Raw genomic sequence first — 15,550 nt, 5'->3', positions numbered from 1 at the left:
AGCTCTCGATTTTCCTACTCGATTTTTCCCCTGCTATATGTTATATCTATACCGTGAAACGAACACCGTGTTATAAAGTTTTTAACTACATCAGCTAGCGATTACATTTTGCTGACGCACGAAAAAAACAGCGCGAAAAAATGAGAGAGAAACGAACAAAAAAAAAAAAAAAAAAGGAGCAAAGTAGCGAGGAAGAATGAAAAAAATTTCAACCACCGCGATACCGCGCGCGTGTCTTTCATATCAAACAAAATGAAAAAAAAAACAAAAACTTCTCACAGCACAGTGTACGTAAAATACGTAGTTAAGCGTCTCTCTCTTTCTTTCTCTCTTTTATCGCGACACATACGCTACGGAGTCACGTGTTTCTTTTACCGAGTTCAATTTTGATAGGAGCAAAAAATGAATTCAATTCGACGCCTTCGTAACCGCGTAATTATTGGGCTCGAAGAATTGCTGCTTTTTCCCCCCGTTCAGTCCACTCACGTATTCGGAGGTGCAGATTTACTGCGGGAGGTCTTCGATCGCGTTCGCTAAAAAGAGTGGAAGTTGTACGTACGACTATAGTATCTACAAATTGTCCGGTTTTCCAACGGTGTGTGGTGTACCGTTACACATTCTCACGTACATATATTTAACGGTTCTATTTCTTTTAAAGCGCGGCTAATCTCGACCGAGACAAGGTGCGCTTTCAATAAACATCTGAAAATAGAGGGAAAAATATACGTATTACAACGTGTAGGTATCCACTCGAAAGTATTTTACACATAGATACATTATATATTATTATTCCTCCGCACCAGTGGCGCACACACCACCGCAATATGTACAGGTATAGGTATAGGCAGCGTGGCTGGTAACGTCGCAGGTATCGATTGACCGCGCTAGAAAGAAAATAGATCAGGGACCAGAAAAAAGTTATTCCGTACAACCACGCAAAGTAGTTGTTAACAACAAATAGGTATATTTTAACTCCGCACACGTCCCGAATATCCGTATCCATTTTACATTCGATTCGGATACACCACCCCGTCCTCAACGCGCATTCGATTCGCAGCGTCAAAATACTCCGCTTTTATTTTTACTCCCCCCCCCCCCCCCCCTCATTTTTACATACCGTCGAGGAGGTGAATCCGTCACGGTGTAAAAAAAGCGCCCGGCGAATCAATGTTCGAAATTTTTCTCTCAAAACCCGTCCAACTTCAGGGTCATCTTTGACTCCGTGGAATATTTTTACGTCGGATTTCGATCCCTGACTTTTCGGATTCGAAGAAAATGATATTCTTTTGGGTAACGATTCTTCTACTTCTTTGGTTTCAGCATCGGGATACGCAGGAGACTCTCGCCGTCCTGGACAGACTGGACCTCGACACGGACAAACCGAGCGACGAAGAACTCGCGAGGAAATTTGGTTTCGAAGAGGATTATTACGAGGGTACACTTTCGTGGTGGCAGAGGCTAAAACCTAAAATGTGGTCGTTGTTTGACGAGCCGTATTCCTCGAACGCTGCGAAGGTGAGTAGCAAGGGGTCGGATGAAAGCACATTCGAACGGAATAACTCTCTCTCTCTCTCTCTCTTGTTACAACATTCGAAACTTTGTTAATAGAACTCGGGCGCTTTCAAAACTTCTCGCTTCATAGTTCACCCCAGTCATTACCGCCATTTTGTGATTAAGATCGCCGATAATTTTTCGAGACGATTCTTTCTGCCGAACGGCGGAATCTTAATCTCGCGAATATTCCTTGACGATTGTCGGCTTGGAAACAAAAGCGCGAAAAAAAAAAGGAGATTCGGGAGAGAGAGCGCAAAAAAGCGCACTCGCGAAGAACTTTCTGCACCCCAATATTTCGTGACTCGCGTTCTCGTCGCTCCTGCTTTGCATGTAAAAATACGTGATTTGAATAAAAATCTCTCAAAAAAGATTACGTTTATCGTTTGTGACTCGATGGCAAAGATGCGAACGGTTCGAGGCGTATCTCGCGGTTCGTCGCACCCCTGGAGGAAAACAAATAACCACGTCACGTTCGAGGATTTGAATCGCGTGAAAACGATACTTTTGAATTTTTTTCGACTCTGCACCCTGCGCTCAAGGGATGTCGCTGCTTTGCGACTCTCGGCACGAGAATCGATGATTTTGGGAGAGGTTTTATGTGTGTGTGTTTTGTTTCGTTGATTTTTTATGTCGAGTGATCGAGAACGTCCGTTGTCGAGGTAATAACGAAATACAATTGAAGTCTCCCGTGTTGCAGATAATCGGCGTGATATCGGTCTTCTTCATATGCGTCTCGATACTGTCGTTCTGCCTGAAGACGCACCCGGACATGCGTGTGCCTGTGATTATAAATAAAACAGTTTACGGAGACAACACGACGTCATGGGCGTTGGACAAGACTCACACGAACGCTCACGACGCGTTTTTTTACATCGAGTGCGTATGCAACGCGTGGTTCACACTGGAGTTCGTCATACGGATCGTCGCGAGTCCGAATCGATGCGAATTCATAAAGAGCTCGGTAAATCTGATCGACATGATAGCGACGCTGAGCTTCTACATAGATTTGTTCCTGCAGAAGTTCGCCTCGCACTTGGAGAACGCGGACATATTGGAGTTTTTCAGTATTATCAGAATAATGAGACTGTTCAAATTAACGAGGCACTCCTCGGGACTGAAAATCCTAATTCAGACGTTCCGCGCGTCCGCCAAGGAACTCACTCTACTCGTATTTTTCCTCGTTCTCGGTATCGTGATATTCGCCAGTCTCGTCTATTACGCGGAACGGATTCAGTACAACCCGAAGAATGACTTTAAAAGCATACCGCTCGGGTTGTGGTGGGCCCTGGTAACCATGACCACCGTAGGTTACGGGGATATGGTACCAAAGACATACGTCGGGATGTTCGTCGGCGCGCTATGCGCATTGGCCGGCGTACTGACGATCGCTCTCCCGGTTCCCGTAATCGTGAGTAACTTCGCCATGTACTACAGCCACACGCAAGCACGCGCGAAGCTCCCTAAGAAACGACGTCGCGTACTACCCGTGGAACAACCCCGAGTCAGGATACCCGGAGTCCCCACTACCGGAGGTCCTGGAGGGGGTGGCGTACCCGGATGCGGTCAACAGGTAGCCTTGCTTCCTCCGGGAGGTTGCGGGGGCGGTGGTCCGCCCGGGGCACAAAACAGGCGAATGAACGCCATCAAGACCAATCACCCCAAGGACCCGTTCGCCTCCAAAGCAGGTAAGAGCATGCTCGAGGAATAGGTGATAACGTCGAGTTCGCGGCGTTCGCGAACGTCGAGCGATGTACCTTGAATTTTTCGATGATATTTTACCACGGGGTGAATCAGAGGCGGTCCTACTTGGACGTCGCCGATTGTATCGAAGTAATTTTGTATGATAGCCCGTAGGATGAGATAATTTTCATTCTTTCGATGGCGAAGAAAAAGAATCGCAGGTAAAATCAGTTACCCTACCGATCAACCCCCGAAAATGAATAGTCTGGTTCGCCTGTATCCTTGGCGTAATAAAATCAGGGATTCCCGATCCCCCGGGACAATTAGCAGCAGACAAAGCGTGACAGTGAGGAAAATTAGTTGGATTTCACCGGTTGACTTTGACACGCTTGCTCAAATTTACACAAAGTTTAGCCAAAGCTGACTAAGGTCACCCGTATGGGTTGTAGCGAACCCATTTAAATATTCCTGATTAAAGGTCAAGCAGGTAAACGGGACTAGCCTTGTCACCGGGCGCAGGAAACGAACCCGGGATCCACATTAATTATTAAAGTGATCCCAGCTCTTCCCCTTTCCGGATCGCAAATTAATAAATCTCCGTCGTCTCGGTTTACAATTTATATAATCATCGGGTCGCTCGAAGGATATCGTCAAATCCGCGAGCGTCACTCGAAAATTCCGCGTACGTTAATCGGGAAAAAATTTCTACCGCGGTTTAACTTTAATTCGTTCGAGAAAAAGTTAATCTTCAATTATACCAATCTGTACATGGCGTTGAGGAGGGTGTTGCGGAAAGGGTTGTGGGGGTAGGGGCGAAAGGGGGTTGCTCCAGACATTTTTCCCATTTATCTGATGGGTTTTAGACGAAGGCCGGAGGAACTCGAATCTGCGAACCAACGGGACCAAGACATCAGGAGATTTGGGTTAACGTTGACATTCGTCGAGTCGCTTCTACTAGCTGCTGCAACTTCGAACGCGAGTTTTCTACTTAAAGATGGGACTCTGCAGAGTAATAAAAATGATAAATCATACGTGAACCAAGAAAAAAAAAAAACAGGAAAAGAACGTGCGTTTTATTGCGTATATCTGTGAGCGTCTGTGCGTACGCATGAGAGGGAAAAAAAGGAAACGGAGTAAAAGAGATAGAAGTAAGAACGAGCCGTCGTGAGGGGCGAAAAAATGGCGAGGGACGATCTTAACAATAAAAAAAAGAATCACAATCTTTTTCGTCTCCGATGCACGCGGCCTATCACGTCACGACGTACTTAAAAGATAGTTACAATTGTGTATAACGAATGATTCGATCGATAAATGAATCTATATCAATCACTCGATCGTACGATCGATCGATCAATAAATCCAATCAATCAATCAATCACGACCACGTAGTTTGTAGCACCCTCTTGACCCCCACCCCCCACCTTGAACTTGGCTACCCCCCTCCCCCGCAATCACCCTTTTTTAACGCCTTTTATCAGCGGCTACGTTCCAAAAAATCGATTGAATTTTTGTCGGACTTGTTAACAGAGGTAGAGAGACTCGATCAATCGATCTGTAATTAGGTATTGTGTATGTAACGTAAAATCTATTGGGCGATTTTTGCAGCGGAGCCGCGTTTATATATCACTTTGCGCACCCTGATGCCGCCGGGACCAATCAGCTGACGATCTTCGAATCCTACTCCCCACCCTCGTCCCCTGCAATTAAAAATTTTCATTACATGTTACACGAACCTCGGGTACAATAGCTTTTCAGCCGTAGCCATAATTGGTACATAAATTAAATCACTATGGAAGAACGGGGATTCCCGTGATCGTTTTCAATGGTATATGTTACGATAAATGACGTATTACGACGATACGCCGGAGGGTAGCTTTCGGTGCCTGACGTATATTATCGCGCAGACGATTCGGAGACGATATTGAAATCGAAATCGAAAAATCTGAAGATAGAATGAAAGAAAAGCACAAAAAGGAGGTAGACGTTTTATCTGATATATTATACAACTGTCGCGAATGAATTTATAGTATCGTTCAATCGTATATAATTTGTATATATCGCAGACGAAATAAACCGACGCACTGATAAGTAGGTATATACCGATCTTTTTTTATATATTTGTATTTACACTATTAATTAAAATATTGAATAATCGCTCGGTAGAATGCGCGTTAAAATGAAAAAAAAAAATAAATAAATAATAATAAAATACTATAAGGGAACAATGAATATATGTAACAAAAAAAAAAAAAAAGTAAAAACAAAGGGAACAATTCGGGTGTACGTATAGACGAGAATGAATAAAATATGAGAATGGCGAAAAGTTAAATAATAAAACGATAAGAAATCGCGCTGTGCACCGATTGGATTCTATATGGTTATAGCCACGTATGTAGGGTATACAATATAATATATACATATAATAATATCTGTTGTACTTTGAAATTTTTATCAAGTTTTATCAACAAAAAAGAAGAGAAAAAAAAAATCCAGAAAAAGGAAACTGAAACTAATACTAAAAATGAATTAAAAAATTTTTAGAACACATCCGTCGAGCCTTATGAATATGTACGATGTGATTAATTATTCACGAGAGGTTCGATCGAGGTAAAAATTATATTTGTATGAAGACGAAAAGGGGGTGAAAAATAAACGCCGTGTACCAGGCGAATAATTGAAAATCACGTTACTAATTTTTGATCACCTCAATATTGGCTGATCGTTGAGAAAAACATCACGCGGTCACGTGTCATATCCGATGGCCCTGCGATGCGGGGGTTTTCGCTGGAATTACCGTACGTGAGAAAATAATAAAGAATGAATAAACAAATGAATGAAATTATGCAATACAAACATAGATAAATAAATAAGTATACGGAACGCGTGACACGTGCAGCGTTCATAAACGACGAGAAAAAAAGAGATATCTAAATAATATACGTGTTGAGCCTCGATAAAATCGGCGGACATTACCTGTTAAAATATAATAAATTAAATTTGCGACGCGAAGCTGCCGCCCAATCAAACATATCCTCCGTTATGTGTACATCTATATATGTATGTTAAATAATACATGTGATAAACGAACACGAAAGGAGATAAAATTAAAAGTAAAATTAAACCATGATCGAAGTAAATAACAATTTTAAAAACGATGATAAACAAACACAGCCTGTTGTGTATAAAATAATATATATACACACATCATACGCTCGTACATATGTGTATTATATAGAGGTTATATTCCCGTGTATGTGTGTATACGGCATGTGTATAACGTATAAAATTTCTATACGTCGCATCGTCGCGATGACTATGATAAATATACGACGTACGTATCGACGAGGAATCAACCCTTCCCGCGCGTCTATATGTTTCCTTTGTTTCGTTTCTTTTTCCCCCCTCCCCCGATCGCTATTACCTCCTCACAGAGAACACAATCGGTGCCAGGACTCCGTTCTTCCATAGGATTTCCTCCCCGCAACCCCGCAACGAAAGATTCAAACTCATACAACCCCTACGACGCCATTGCGCGCTGCACGATTTCCGAGTGCACATCGCACACAACCGTGATTCGCTCGCCATCACCACCTCCGTTAATTTTTTGACTCATTACTTCCGTCATTGAATACATACCTATTACACGTTCGCACGAATATACATCTTGTACGTATCGTTAATCTATACACGATACGAATCACACGACTATTTCCAAGCACAATGATGAAAATCGTTAATTTTCTTTTCTCTCGATCTTGTACCTCGATTCTTATTTTTCTGAAAAACCATATCCGCGGTGAGCTATGTATATCCATATATAAATACGTATATATATAAATCTACATGAATACATCATATAGCTATAGCAAAATACGGCTGCACGCGTGCACCGAATATAAATTCCAAAAAACCTATGATACCCACCTATATAAATATATAAAAATAATATGCATCGCACAACTTCCCCCCCCCCCCCTCCTCGCCCGCCGTCCCCCATTCCGCAATCATCTATTACATAAATTATATATGATATCAGGTATAAAAAAAAAAAAAAACCTCAATTGTACATCATTATTACCGCAGCTATAGAAACGAAACACACGTGAACAAAAAAAAAAAAAAATTCTATAAAATGTACACGACGATGTGCAGTTAAATACGTTGTAAAATATTATAAAATACCTTATTACCTTTACATGAGAAGGAAGAGAAAAAGAAGCAACAAATTTAAAAAAGAAAAATCCTTCACGTTATTCACTTTCTTATACACACACACCATTGACCGTCATTTACCTAATGTGCTGGTGATTCTAATTATCATTAGTATATTATCATTCCGATATTGTTGTTAATATTATCATTATTATTATTTTATTGCTAAGTCTCGGATCTATTAAGAAATTTGAAAAAAAAAAAAAGAAGAAAAACAAAAATAAATAAATAAATCAAATGAAATTAAATAAATAATTAAAACGATGCAAATAATGAATAATAATATTGAAGATTATTATATAGGTATATATAATAATAATAATAATATAATAAATAAAATGAATTATATATTATATTATACGCCCGTCAGCATATCGTGCTGCGTTTATTAATATAACTATAGCTGGTTTGTAAATAAATAATTTGACTCTTTGAAAATGTTATAATGTGTTTCAATTTTATTGCATGTTGATATCCTTGAAAACTTGTTGGTATTATTGTACATACATACAGTGTAACGAACGTTATCAAAGTTCTATGGCGTCTGTGAAAAATATCACAAGCTTCTCAACGACGAAATCGTTATAATACGAGACTGAAATAAGAAACAAATATCGTCGAAAGCTGTCGGGTCACGAATGTCGACGACTACTTTCTCATTTTTTTATCGATTCACTTCACGCGGCTTCGAGCTTTTACTCGGATATTGAAATAATTTTAACGAATCTGTACAATCTCGTCACTTCTGATTTTGTACAGCGAAAATTCGGGAATACACTCCTCATCGATTCGTCGCAAACGATGTACATAAATAAATAGGCTGATGAATAAATAAATAAATAAATGTATTTACAAATTATAATATAAAGTCAAGGTCCGCAAGGCAATTGTTCGTAGCTGAGACACATGCCGACGTTGTCTTCTGACGACGATCCGTTGTCTTCGCCCGGACCGAAAGCTACACGAATATGAAACGGCGTCGCCGACGTTTCAACTCTGCAATTCCCATCGGCATCCAATTCCCCAGGGTTGCATAGAGAGTTACCGCAGTGTTCCAAGTCGCATATACCCGCCCCGTCATTTCCGGGCTAAAATAACAGAGGTCAAAGTGAATTGTTATTTCAAACGAGAACGGGACAGAGACACACGTAGGTGTCCGGTGACGGTAATCGAGTAATCTAACCGTGATAAATTCTTCAAAATCGCACGGGATCAGCACCCTGTCTCTGCAGCGGGGTGCGGTTCCGTAGAATATTGGATCACCCGTCCCGGAACCCTCTTGATGAACGCCCTGGAGTTGGTCTTCTCCCGCCGATTGACTTCCTGCTGCGGCGTTTGATGTGGGTCTGATTAACCGAGGGGGACCGATGCGGAATGATTCCGGTGAGCACGGGGCGTAAGCGATGCTGCACATTCCACGCTCCTGACGAACGCAAAGTAGATGATCTTGGTCGGCGAGGTAACGTCCGTTCGGCAAGTAGTTCAAAGTACGTAAAAATCCTTTCGGACTATCGTGGTACTGCAGACAACCTGCCGGTGCCCTTTGCTCGAAGCCGACTTGAGTTATTCGCATTTCCCACATTTTTGATTCCAGGGATGACGGGAGCCGGAAATCCAAAGTTATCGGACCGTCGTCCACGTCGACGTATACTTCGGAGAAAAATTTTGCGGTGAGTATCGATTTCCGCATAATTCGTCAGCATGAAAAGTGTCGTTATTAGCGGCGCTATTATTCAATCAGCGGAATATCTGATGAGAAAGAGGTTGAATGGATCTATCGGATTTGCTGTCAATAATTAACGACGATGAATTCGATTAGCGAGCTAATAATCTTTCACAACCCGGAACTCCGTCGGTTCGGGTGGAGATGCATGTTAGTCAACGTGCACTTTAGGGTACTAGTTTCAACTGCATCACGCAATACGCGGGTAACAATATCGAATAAAGGGAAATATCGGAAGTTCAATTTAACGCTGTTATGGCAGTACGGGTACGGCGGTGGAGCTCGGCACACGTTTCACTCTAAATTTAACCCCCCTTTGTTAAATGTATACAAGTAAATTTACTGCATGCGAACATACTCCATTAATTTTCATCCGAGCCCGAGCTAATTTCAATGCTTTCAATTCTTGATCAACTCCGGTATATGCATTTGAACGTTGAATCGGAAATTCAAAATCACCACCCGATATTCCGATACGTCGTGTATTATTTCACTTCTGATTAGTATTCAACTTCAGACCACTGGGAAATTTGCATACAACCCGCGCAAACTAAGTTTTATTTATATCCCCTGGCATGAAGATTCCTCGGAGATTTTCACGCGAATAAATCTCTTTTTTGCATGTGAATAAAAAATAAAAAAAAAAAAAACATAGTAGCGCTACGGAAATCCCGAGGTTTCAATTCCTTGTTTTTTTATTTACTGTGAAAAAATCAACCATTAAAACCGGTCCTATTAAAACTCCCATTATTTGTGATTTTATCTAAATGCATCTCGCGGACCGCTACCGAGATATTATTGAATTTTGATTCGAGTTCGTTTCGTGACCGAGTCGAAACCGGACTCCGTACAACTTCAACTGAATTCCGTAGCGATGAATATTTTCTTTCGGATATCGTGCCGTTGAAAGATGAAAATGAAAGAATATTTTTGACTCATTCATGAAACGCACTCCGCACGATTGTCAGGTTGTTGACAAAAGAAAAAAATTTACATGTTACGCAATCTATGGTACACGTTATTCAAAAATTCACAAAGCGTGACGTAATAAAAAATGCTAACCGTGTTGCCCGCTGTTCCAACCGCACAGATTTAGACTCCTAACTCCGGTTCGAATTTCCATTAAGTCAGTGTCACAGATACCGGTTCTCCTGTTCGGTTGACCCTGTGGATTTTCAGGCGTTTCGACGAATGAAATAATGAATATCAAGGTTTTGTTACGTTTTCTGAAACACAAGAGCTTTTATTTGGAAAAAAAACATTTTCTGTACTTACGATATTGAAGTGTAGAAAGTCTATTCGTAGCTGACTGACTTGAGGATCGATTTTTTTCACGGTCAACGAGCAGTTCATTGACTGATCAACCAAGTTGGGAAATCCCGGGTTCGTGACGTAGGTCAAATTATTTTGGACTTCTTCCCCGCAGCTCGTTGTAACTGAAACAATAAAAAAGAGGATAGGAAAAAAGGCTTTCGACAAAAGAGGCAATTTATACGGTGCGTACGAAGTGTGTTTAGTATAATAAAAATCGATGACACTTTAAAAGGCCGCGATCCTCGAATGAAGGAGTTTCCTCTTACGCTCTTTTTGGAAGACAAAAATGAGGGCCAGGTCTATTCAAAGCTGAAGTATCCGCGAACTTGGATCAACATCGTATTGTCTGTGAATTTTTGCGCCGGCGAAAAGAATCTCTCGTATAAAAATTATTCTAATAAAAAATTACGGGAATTCGCGGAGCAACGAAATGAGGAAAGTCGAACGAACCGATGGCGAGAGATACAGGACAACTGAGGTAACTGTACACTTGTAACAACGGTCAATAACACGAGTTATTATACATGTATGAGATGACTTGCGTTTCGGGACTCATTTACGGAACAAGTTTGGTGACTTTCGCCTTTGATTGACCTGTACCGTTGTTTGAGATTTAATTTTCAACATTTGATTCTCGCCGTTTCAAGTGGGTCTAATTCTGAATTAAAATTAGCGAAGACTCGCGAGGCCTTGCCGATTTCGGGTTGAACGATACACGGTGAAAATTCGTCCACTTTTCAGCCCATACTCACATATGCAACAAACGCCAAAACCGAGGGCGCAGGGGCCGTGAGATTTTCCTTGCTGAATCCGACATTCGTAGGTGTTCATGCAGATTCCGACTCTGCGCTTGTCTTCCGACAGACATTCCTCTTCCACGGGTACGGGGAAAAAATTTAAAACTGAAACAAAAATTAATTCATAGTTAATGGGATAAGGTAATGAAGCAGATCAGGAAAAATTCATTCGAGCCAGTTTGATACGATGGAACGTGTATGGTACACGGTGATGTTCGAATTAAAGCGTTTACGTAGAGGAAAAAAATTTATCCGTTAATCGACCCGCCGCGCTACTGGATGACCGTGACCATTAGAAGTACGAGGTATGATGTACTCACCACGTGGATCGCGACCGCCTCCGTCAGACAGATCGAATGTGTCGTGAGGTTGTCGGCTGGGAGCAAGAGGCCAAAAGTTAAGAGCTGGCCAGGCGAGGGATGATCTAATTTCTTTATCGAGTATCGATAGAAATAAAATTTTAAACCAGATGTTCATAGTTTATTGGGGAATACAACGTCGACGAAGTTTCATGTATAATATCATGGAAAATCCAGGGACGACACCACAGTAAAATATATTTTTTTTTCACCTGTTGCAGAGCCTTGAGTCGGACTCTTCGTTCGCTTTACAGATTGTAACACTCGGAACGATTCCACGACTCTCAAGGTCTCCCACTAACCCGGAAGATACTCCGCGAACTAGGTGAACATTCCCCCACGCATTTCTCCTGCACTCCCTCTTTTTCTTCGACGTCGCGTATTCACATATCACACTCGTGCAGCATCATTCGCTGCGACAGAGTGTAGAATTTGACGGGGAACATGATATTCACTTCGCATTGGATAACAGAGTAACATGGGATTACCCCATGAAAAAGTTGGTGCCAAAAAGCCCAAATGTTGAGCGAAATCAAATGTTATGAAATTGAAATTTTTGTAATTTGGGGGTAGGAATGCGAGTTTCTTTGAAATTGATTGTTACATACTTTATTAACGTAATTTCAATTCAAAAATGAATAACTGTCGAGTGAATTGATCACGAAATTCAGCTGATTCAATGATATCGCTGATCAATTTGTGCATGATTTTTCATTCTTTTTGCTTCTGTTACAGAATGTCCATTGGGCAAGCAACACCTACCCGCGTTCGGAACGCCAGACTGCATCTAGTTCTGCATGACTGCAGTGCATCTAGAAACTTGTTCATCACACTTATCGATCGAATGACATAACGTACCATGATAAGTTGTTCATTATGGAGCAATAAGACATGTTATAATCTAACTAATTATAATGTTCAATTCATTGACGACTTTTGTCAATATTCTTGTAACTTATTAATTCGGAAGTACATTTCTCTATCTAAGTACATCAATATAACAAACAATGGTCGACTGATATTCAATTTGTATCGTTGATTTATCAATAAAAAGAAACTACCTTGAGCAAATTATTTCATTAATGATAACTGAACCCCTCTAAACGTCACACGTTAGCATCCTTTACAAGCGACGAATGAATACTCCCGACGCCGTGAAAATTCTGGAGAGCCTATAATGGCAAGTCCAACGATACAGATAATGCGATGCAGTATCATACTACACATGCATGTGAGATCTCGGACCACCTCCTCGGGTATCCTGTTCTCCTGATACCAAAATCGATTTTAGGCCAAAGTTTGCATTCTCAGGACCGGTATTCTAGAAATCTACATGACAAGTTCCGGTTGGTGTCAAAGCTTGATTGGATACACAGACAAACGTATACTGAGTCCTGCAAAGCATCAGTTGCTCTTACTATCATACTACGATGAACAACACAGGATTGGAAGAATGCCCACGGAGATGCACCAGGTCTAGAGATACCTCCTCAGGTTTTCTGTCCTCGTGATAGAAAAATAGATTTTGGCCGAACTTTTTTATTTTCTAAGACCTACGTTCTAGCGCTTGTAATTATTTATTCCTTCTTGTATCGAAGAATTATTGAATGGTAGAATAAACAGGAACGCATATAATTAGTCCTGCTAGGAACCAGTCGCTCTAACTATCATACTACGAATGAATATACATGATTGAATGCATGCACATGATGAGGCACCCGGACTCGGAACACCTCCTCGGGTTTCCTGTTCTCCTGATACAAATACCTACTTTTCGGCAAACTTTCAATTTCCAGGGCCGGTATTCTAGAGATCTACATTATCGCCTCTCGATTGAGTAAATGCATGAATGAATGATTGAATGCACAGGCATGCATATGCTGAGTGTTGCAAACAAACGGTTGCTTGCTCTGTCTATCATACTGGGATTGAATACACAGGATTGCAGGCATGCATAGAACGAGGCACCAGGTCTAGGAATACCCTCTCGGTTTTTTTGTTCTTCTAATAGAAAAATTAATTTTTAGCCGGACTTTTTTATTTTCTAAGACCTACGTTCTAGCGCTTGTAATTAATTATTCCTTCTTGTATCGAAGAATTATTGAATGGTAGAATAAACAGGAACGCATATAATTAGTCCTGCTAGGAACCAGTCGCTCTAACTATCATACTACGAATGAATATACATGATTGAATGCATGCACATGATGAGGCACCCGGACTCGGAACACCTCCTCGGGTTTCCTGTTCTCCTGATACAAATACCTACTTTTCGGCAAACTTTCAATTTCCAGGGCCGGTATTCTAGAGATCTACATTATCGCCTCTCGATTGAGTGAATGCATGAATGAATGATTGAATGCACAGGCATGCATATGCTGAGTGTTGCAAACAAACGGTTGCTTGCTCTGTCTATCATACTGGGATTGAATACACAGGATTGCAGGCATGCATAGAACGAGGCACCAGGTCTAGGAATACCCTCTCGGTTTTTTTGTTCTTCTAATAGAAAAATTAATTTTTGGCCGGACTTTTTTATTTTCTAAGACCTACGTTCTAGCGCTTGTAATTGATTATTCCTTCTTGTATCGAAGAATTATTGAATGGTAGAATAAACAGGAACGCATATAATTAGTCCTGCTAGGAACCAGTCGCTCTAACTATCATACTACGAATGAATATACATGATTGAATGCATGCACATGATGAGGCACCCGGACTCGGAACACCTCCTCGGGTTTCCTGTTCTCCTGATACAAATACCTACTTTTCGGCAAACTTTCAATTTCCAGGGCCGGTATTCTAGAGATCTACATTATCGCCTCTCGATTGAGTGAATGCATGAATGAATGATTGAATGCACAGGCATGCATATGCTGAGTGTTGCAAACAAACGGTTGCTTGCTCTGTCTATCATACTGGGATTGAATACACAGGATTGCAGGCATGCATAGAACGAGGCACCAGGTCTAGGAATACCCTCTCGGTTTTTTTGTTCTTCTAATAGAAAAATTAATTTTTGGCCGGACTTTTTTATTTTCTAAGACCTACGTTCTAGCGCTTGTAATTGATTATTCCTTCTTGTATCGAAGAATTATTGAATGGTAGAATAAACAGGAACGCATATAATTAGTCCTGCTAGGAACCAGTCGCTCTAACTATCATACTACGAATGAATATACATGATTGAATGCATGCACATGATGAGGCACCCGGACTCGGAACACCTCCTCGGGTTTCCTGTTCTCCTGATACAAATACCTACTTTTCGGCAAACTTTCAATTTCCAGGGCCGGTATTCTAGAGATCTACATTATCGCCTCTCGATTGAGTGAATGCATGAATGAATGATTGAATGCACAGGCATGCATATGCTGAGTGTTGCAAACAAACGGTTGCTTGCTCTGTCTATCATACTGGGATTGAATACACAGGATTGCAGGCATGCATAGAACGAGGCACCAGGTCTAGGAATACCCTCTCGGTTTTTTTGTTCTTCTAATAGAAAAATTAATTTTTAGCCGGACTTTTTTATTTTCTAAGACCTACGTTCTAGCGCTTGTAATTAATTATTCCTTCTTGTATCGAAGAATTATTGAATGGTAGAATAAACAGGAACGCATATAATTAGTCCTGCTAGGAACCAGTCGCTCTAACTATCATACTACGAATGAATATACATGATTGAATGCATGCACATGATGAGGCACCCGGACTCGGAACACCTCCTCGGGTTTCCTGTTCTCCTGATACAAATACCTACTTTTCGGCAAACTTTCAATTTCCAGGGCCGGTATTCTAGAGATCTACATTATCGCCTCTCGATTGAGTGAATGCATGAATGAATGATTGAATGCACAGGCATGCATATGCTGAGTGTTGCAAACAAACGGTTGCTTGCTCTGTCTATC

General features: G+C 41.1%; 2 protein-coding genes across 4 annotated transcripts in view; one reads left to right on the top strand and one right to left on the bottom strand.

Moving 5' to 3' along the window:
• The window catches only part of LOC105692639 (potassium voltage-gated channel protein Shaw), a 29,929-nt gene extending 22,699 nt beyond the window's left edge, over positions 1–7,230 (top strand). For 2 of the 3 annotated variants that reach the window (XM_048654383.1, XM_020856196.2), the window contains exons 3-5: positions 1,321–1,515; positions 2,237–3,239; positions 4,098–7,230. In XM_048654383.1, the coding sequence (XP_048510340.1) occupies positions 1,321–1,515; positions 2,237–3,239; positions 4,098–4,162 (1,263 nt within the window). In that variant the 3' untranslated portion in view covers positions 4,163–7,230. The remainder of the gene's footprint in view (positions 1–1,320; positions 1,516–2,236; positions 3,240–4,097) is intronic. The other variant, XM_012411962.3, reaches the window with a different exon arrangement.
• Positions 7,231–8,274: 1,044 nt separating this feature from the next.
• LOC105692582 lies at positions 8,275–11,950 on the bottom strand. Its single transcript, XM_048654384.1, has 6 exons — positions 11,601–11,950; positions 11,236–11,385; positions 10,445–10,605; positions 10,232–10,334; positions 8,630–9,096; positions 8,275–8,534 (listed from the first exon to the last, which is right to left on the bottom strand). Exons 1-6 carry the CDS (start codon positions 11,755–11,757, stop codon positions 8,316–8,318), a joined length of 1,257 nt encoding a protein of 418 aa, XP_048510341.1. The 5' UTR covers positions 11,758–11,950; the 3' UTR covers positions 8,275–8,315.
• Between the last annotated feature and the right edge of the window lie 3,600 nt (positions 11,951–15,550).

Source organism: Athalia rosae, chromosome 4 (assembly GCF_917208135.1).
Source record: "Athalia rosae chromosome 4, iyAthRosa1.1, whole genome shotgun sequence".
NCBI lineage: Eukaryota > Metazoa > Arthropoda > Insecta > Hymenoptera > Athaliidae > Athalia > Athalia rosae.
The sequence above is the reverse complement of the archived record's forward strand: the minus strand, read 5'-3'. Positions and strand labels throughout refer to the sequence as shown.

Excerpts from the sequence above, each read along its gene's own strand:
- LOC105692582 (XM_048654384.1), bottom strand. The coding sequence starts at position 11,757 with ATGAACATCTGGTTTAAAATTTTATTTCTATCGATACTCGATAAAGAA. Across the intron at positions 10,606-11,235 it reads TTTTGGCGTTTGTTGCATAT|TTACAACGAGCTGCGGGGAA; the intron begins GTGAGTATGGGC and ends TTATTGTTTCAG. Across the intron at positions 8,535-8,629 it reads ATTTTGAAGAATTTATCACG|CCCGGAAATGACGGGGCGGG; the intron begins GTTAGATTACTC and ends CTGTTATTTTAG.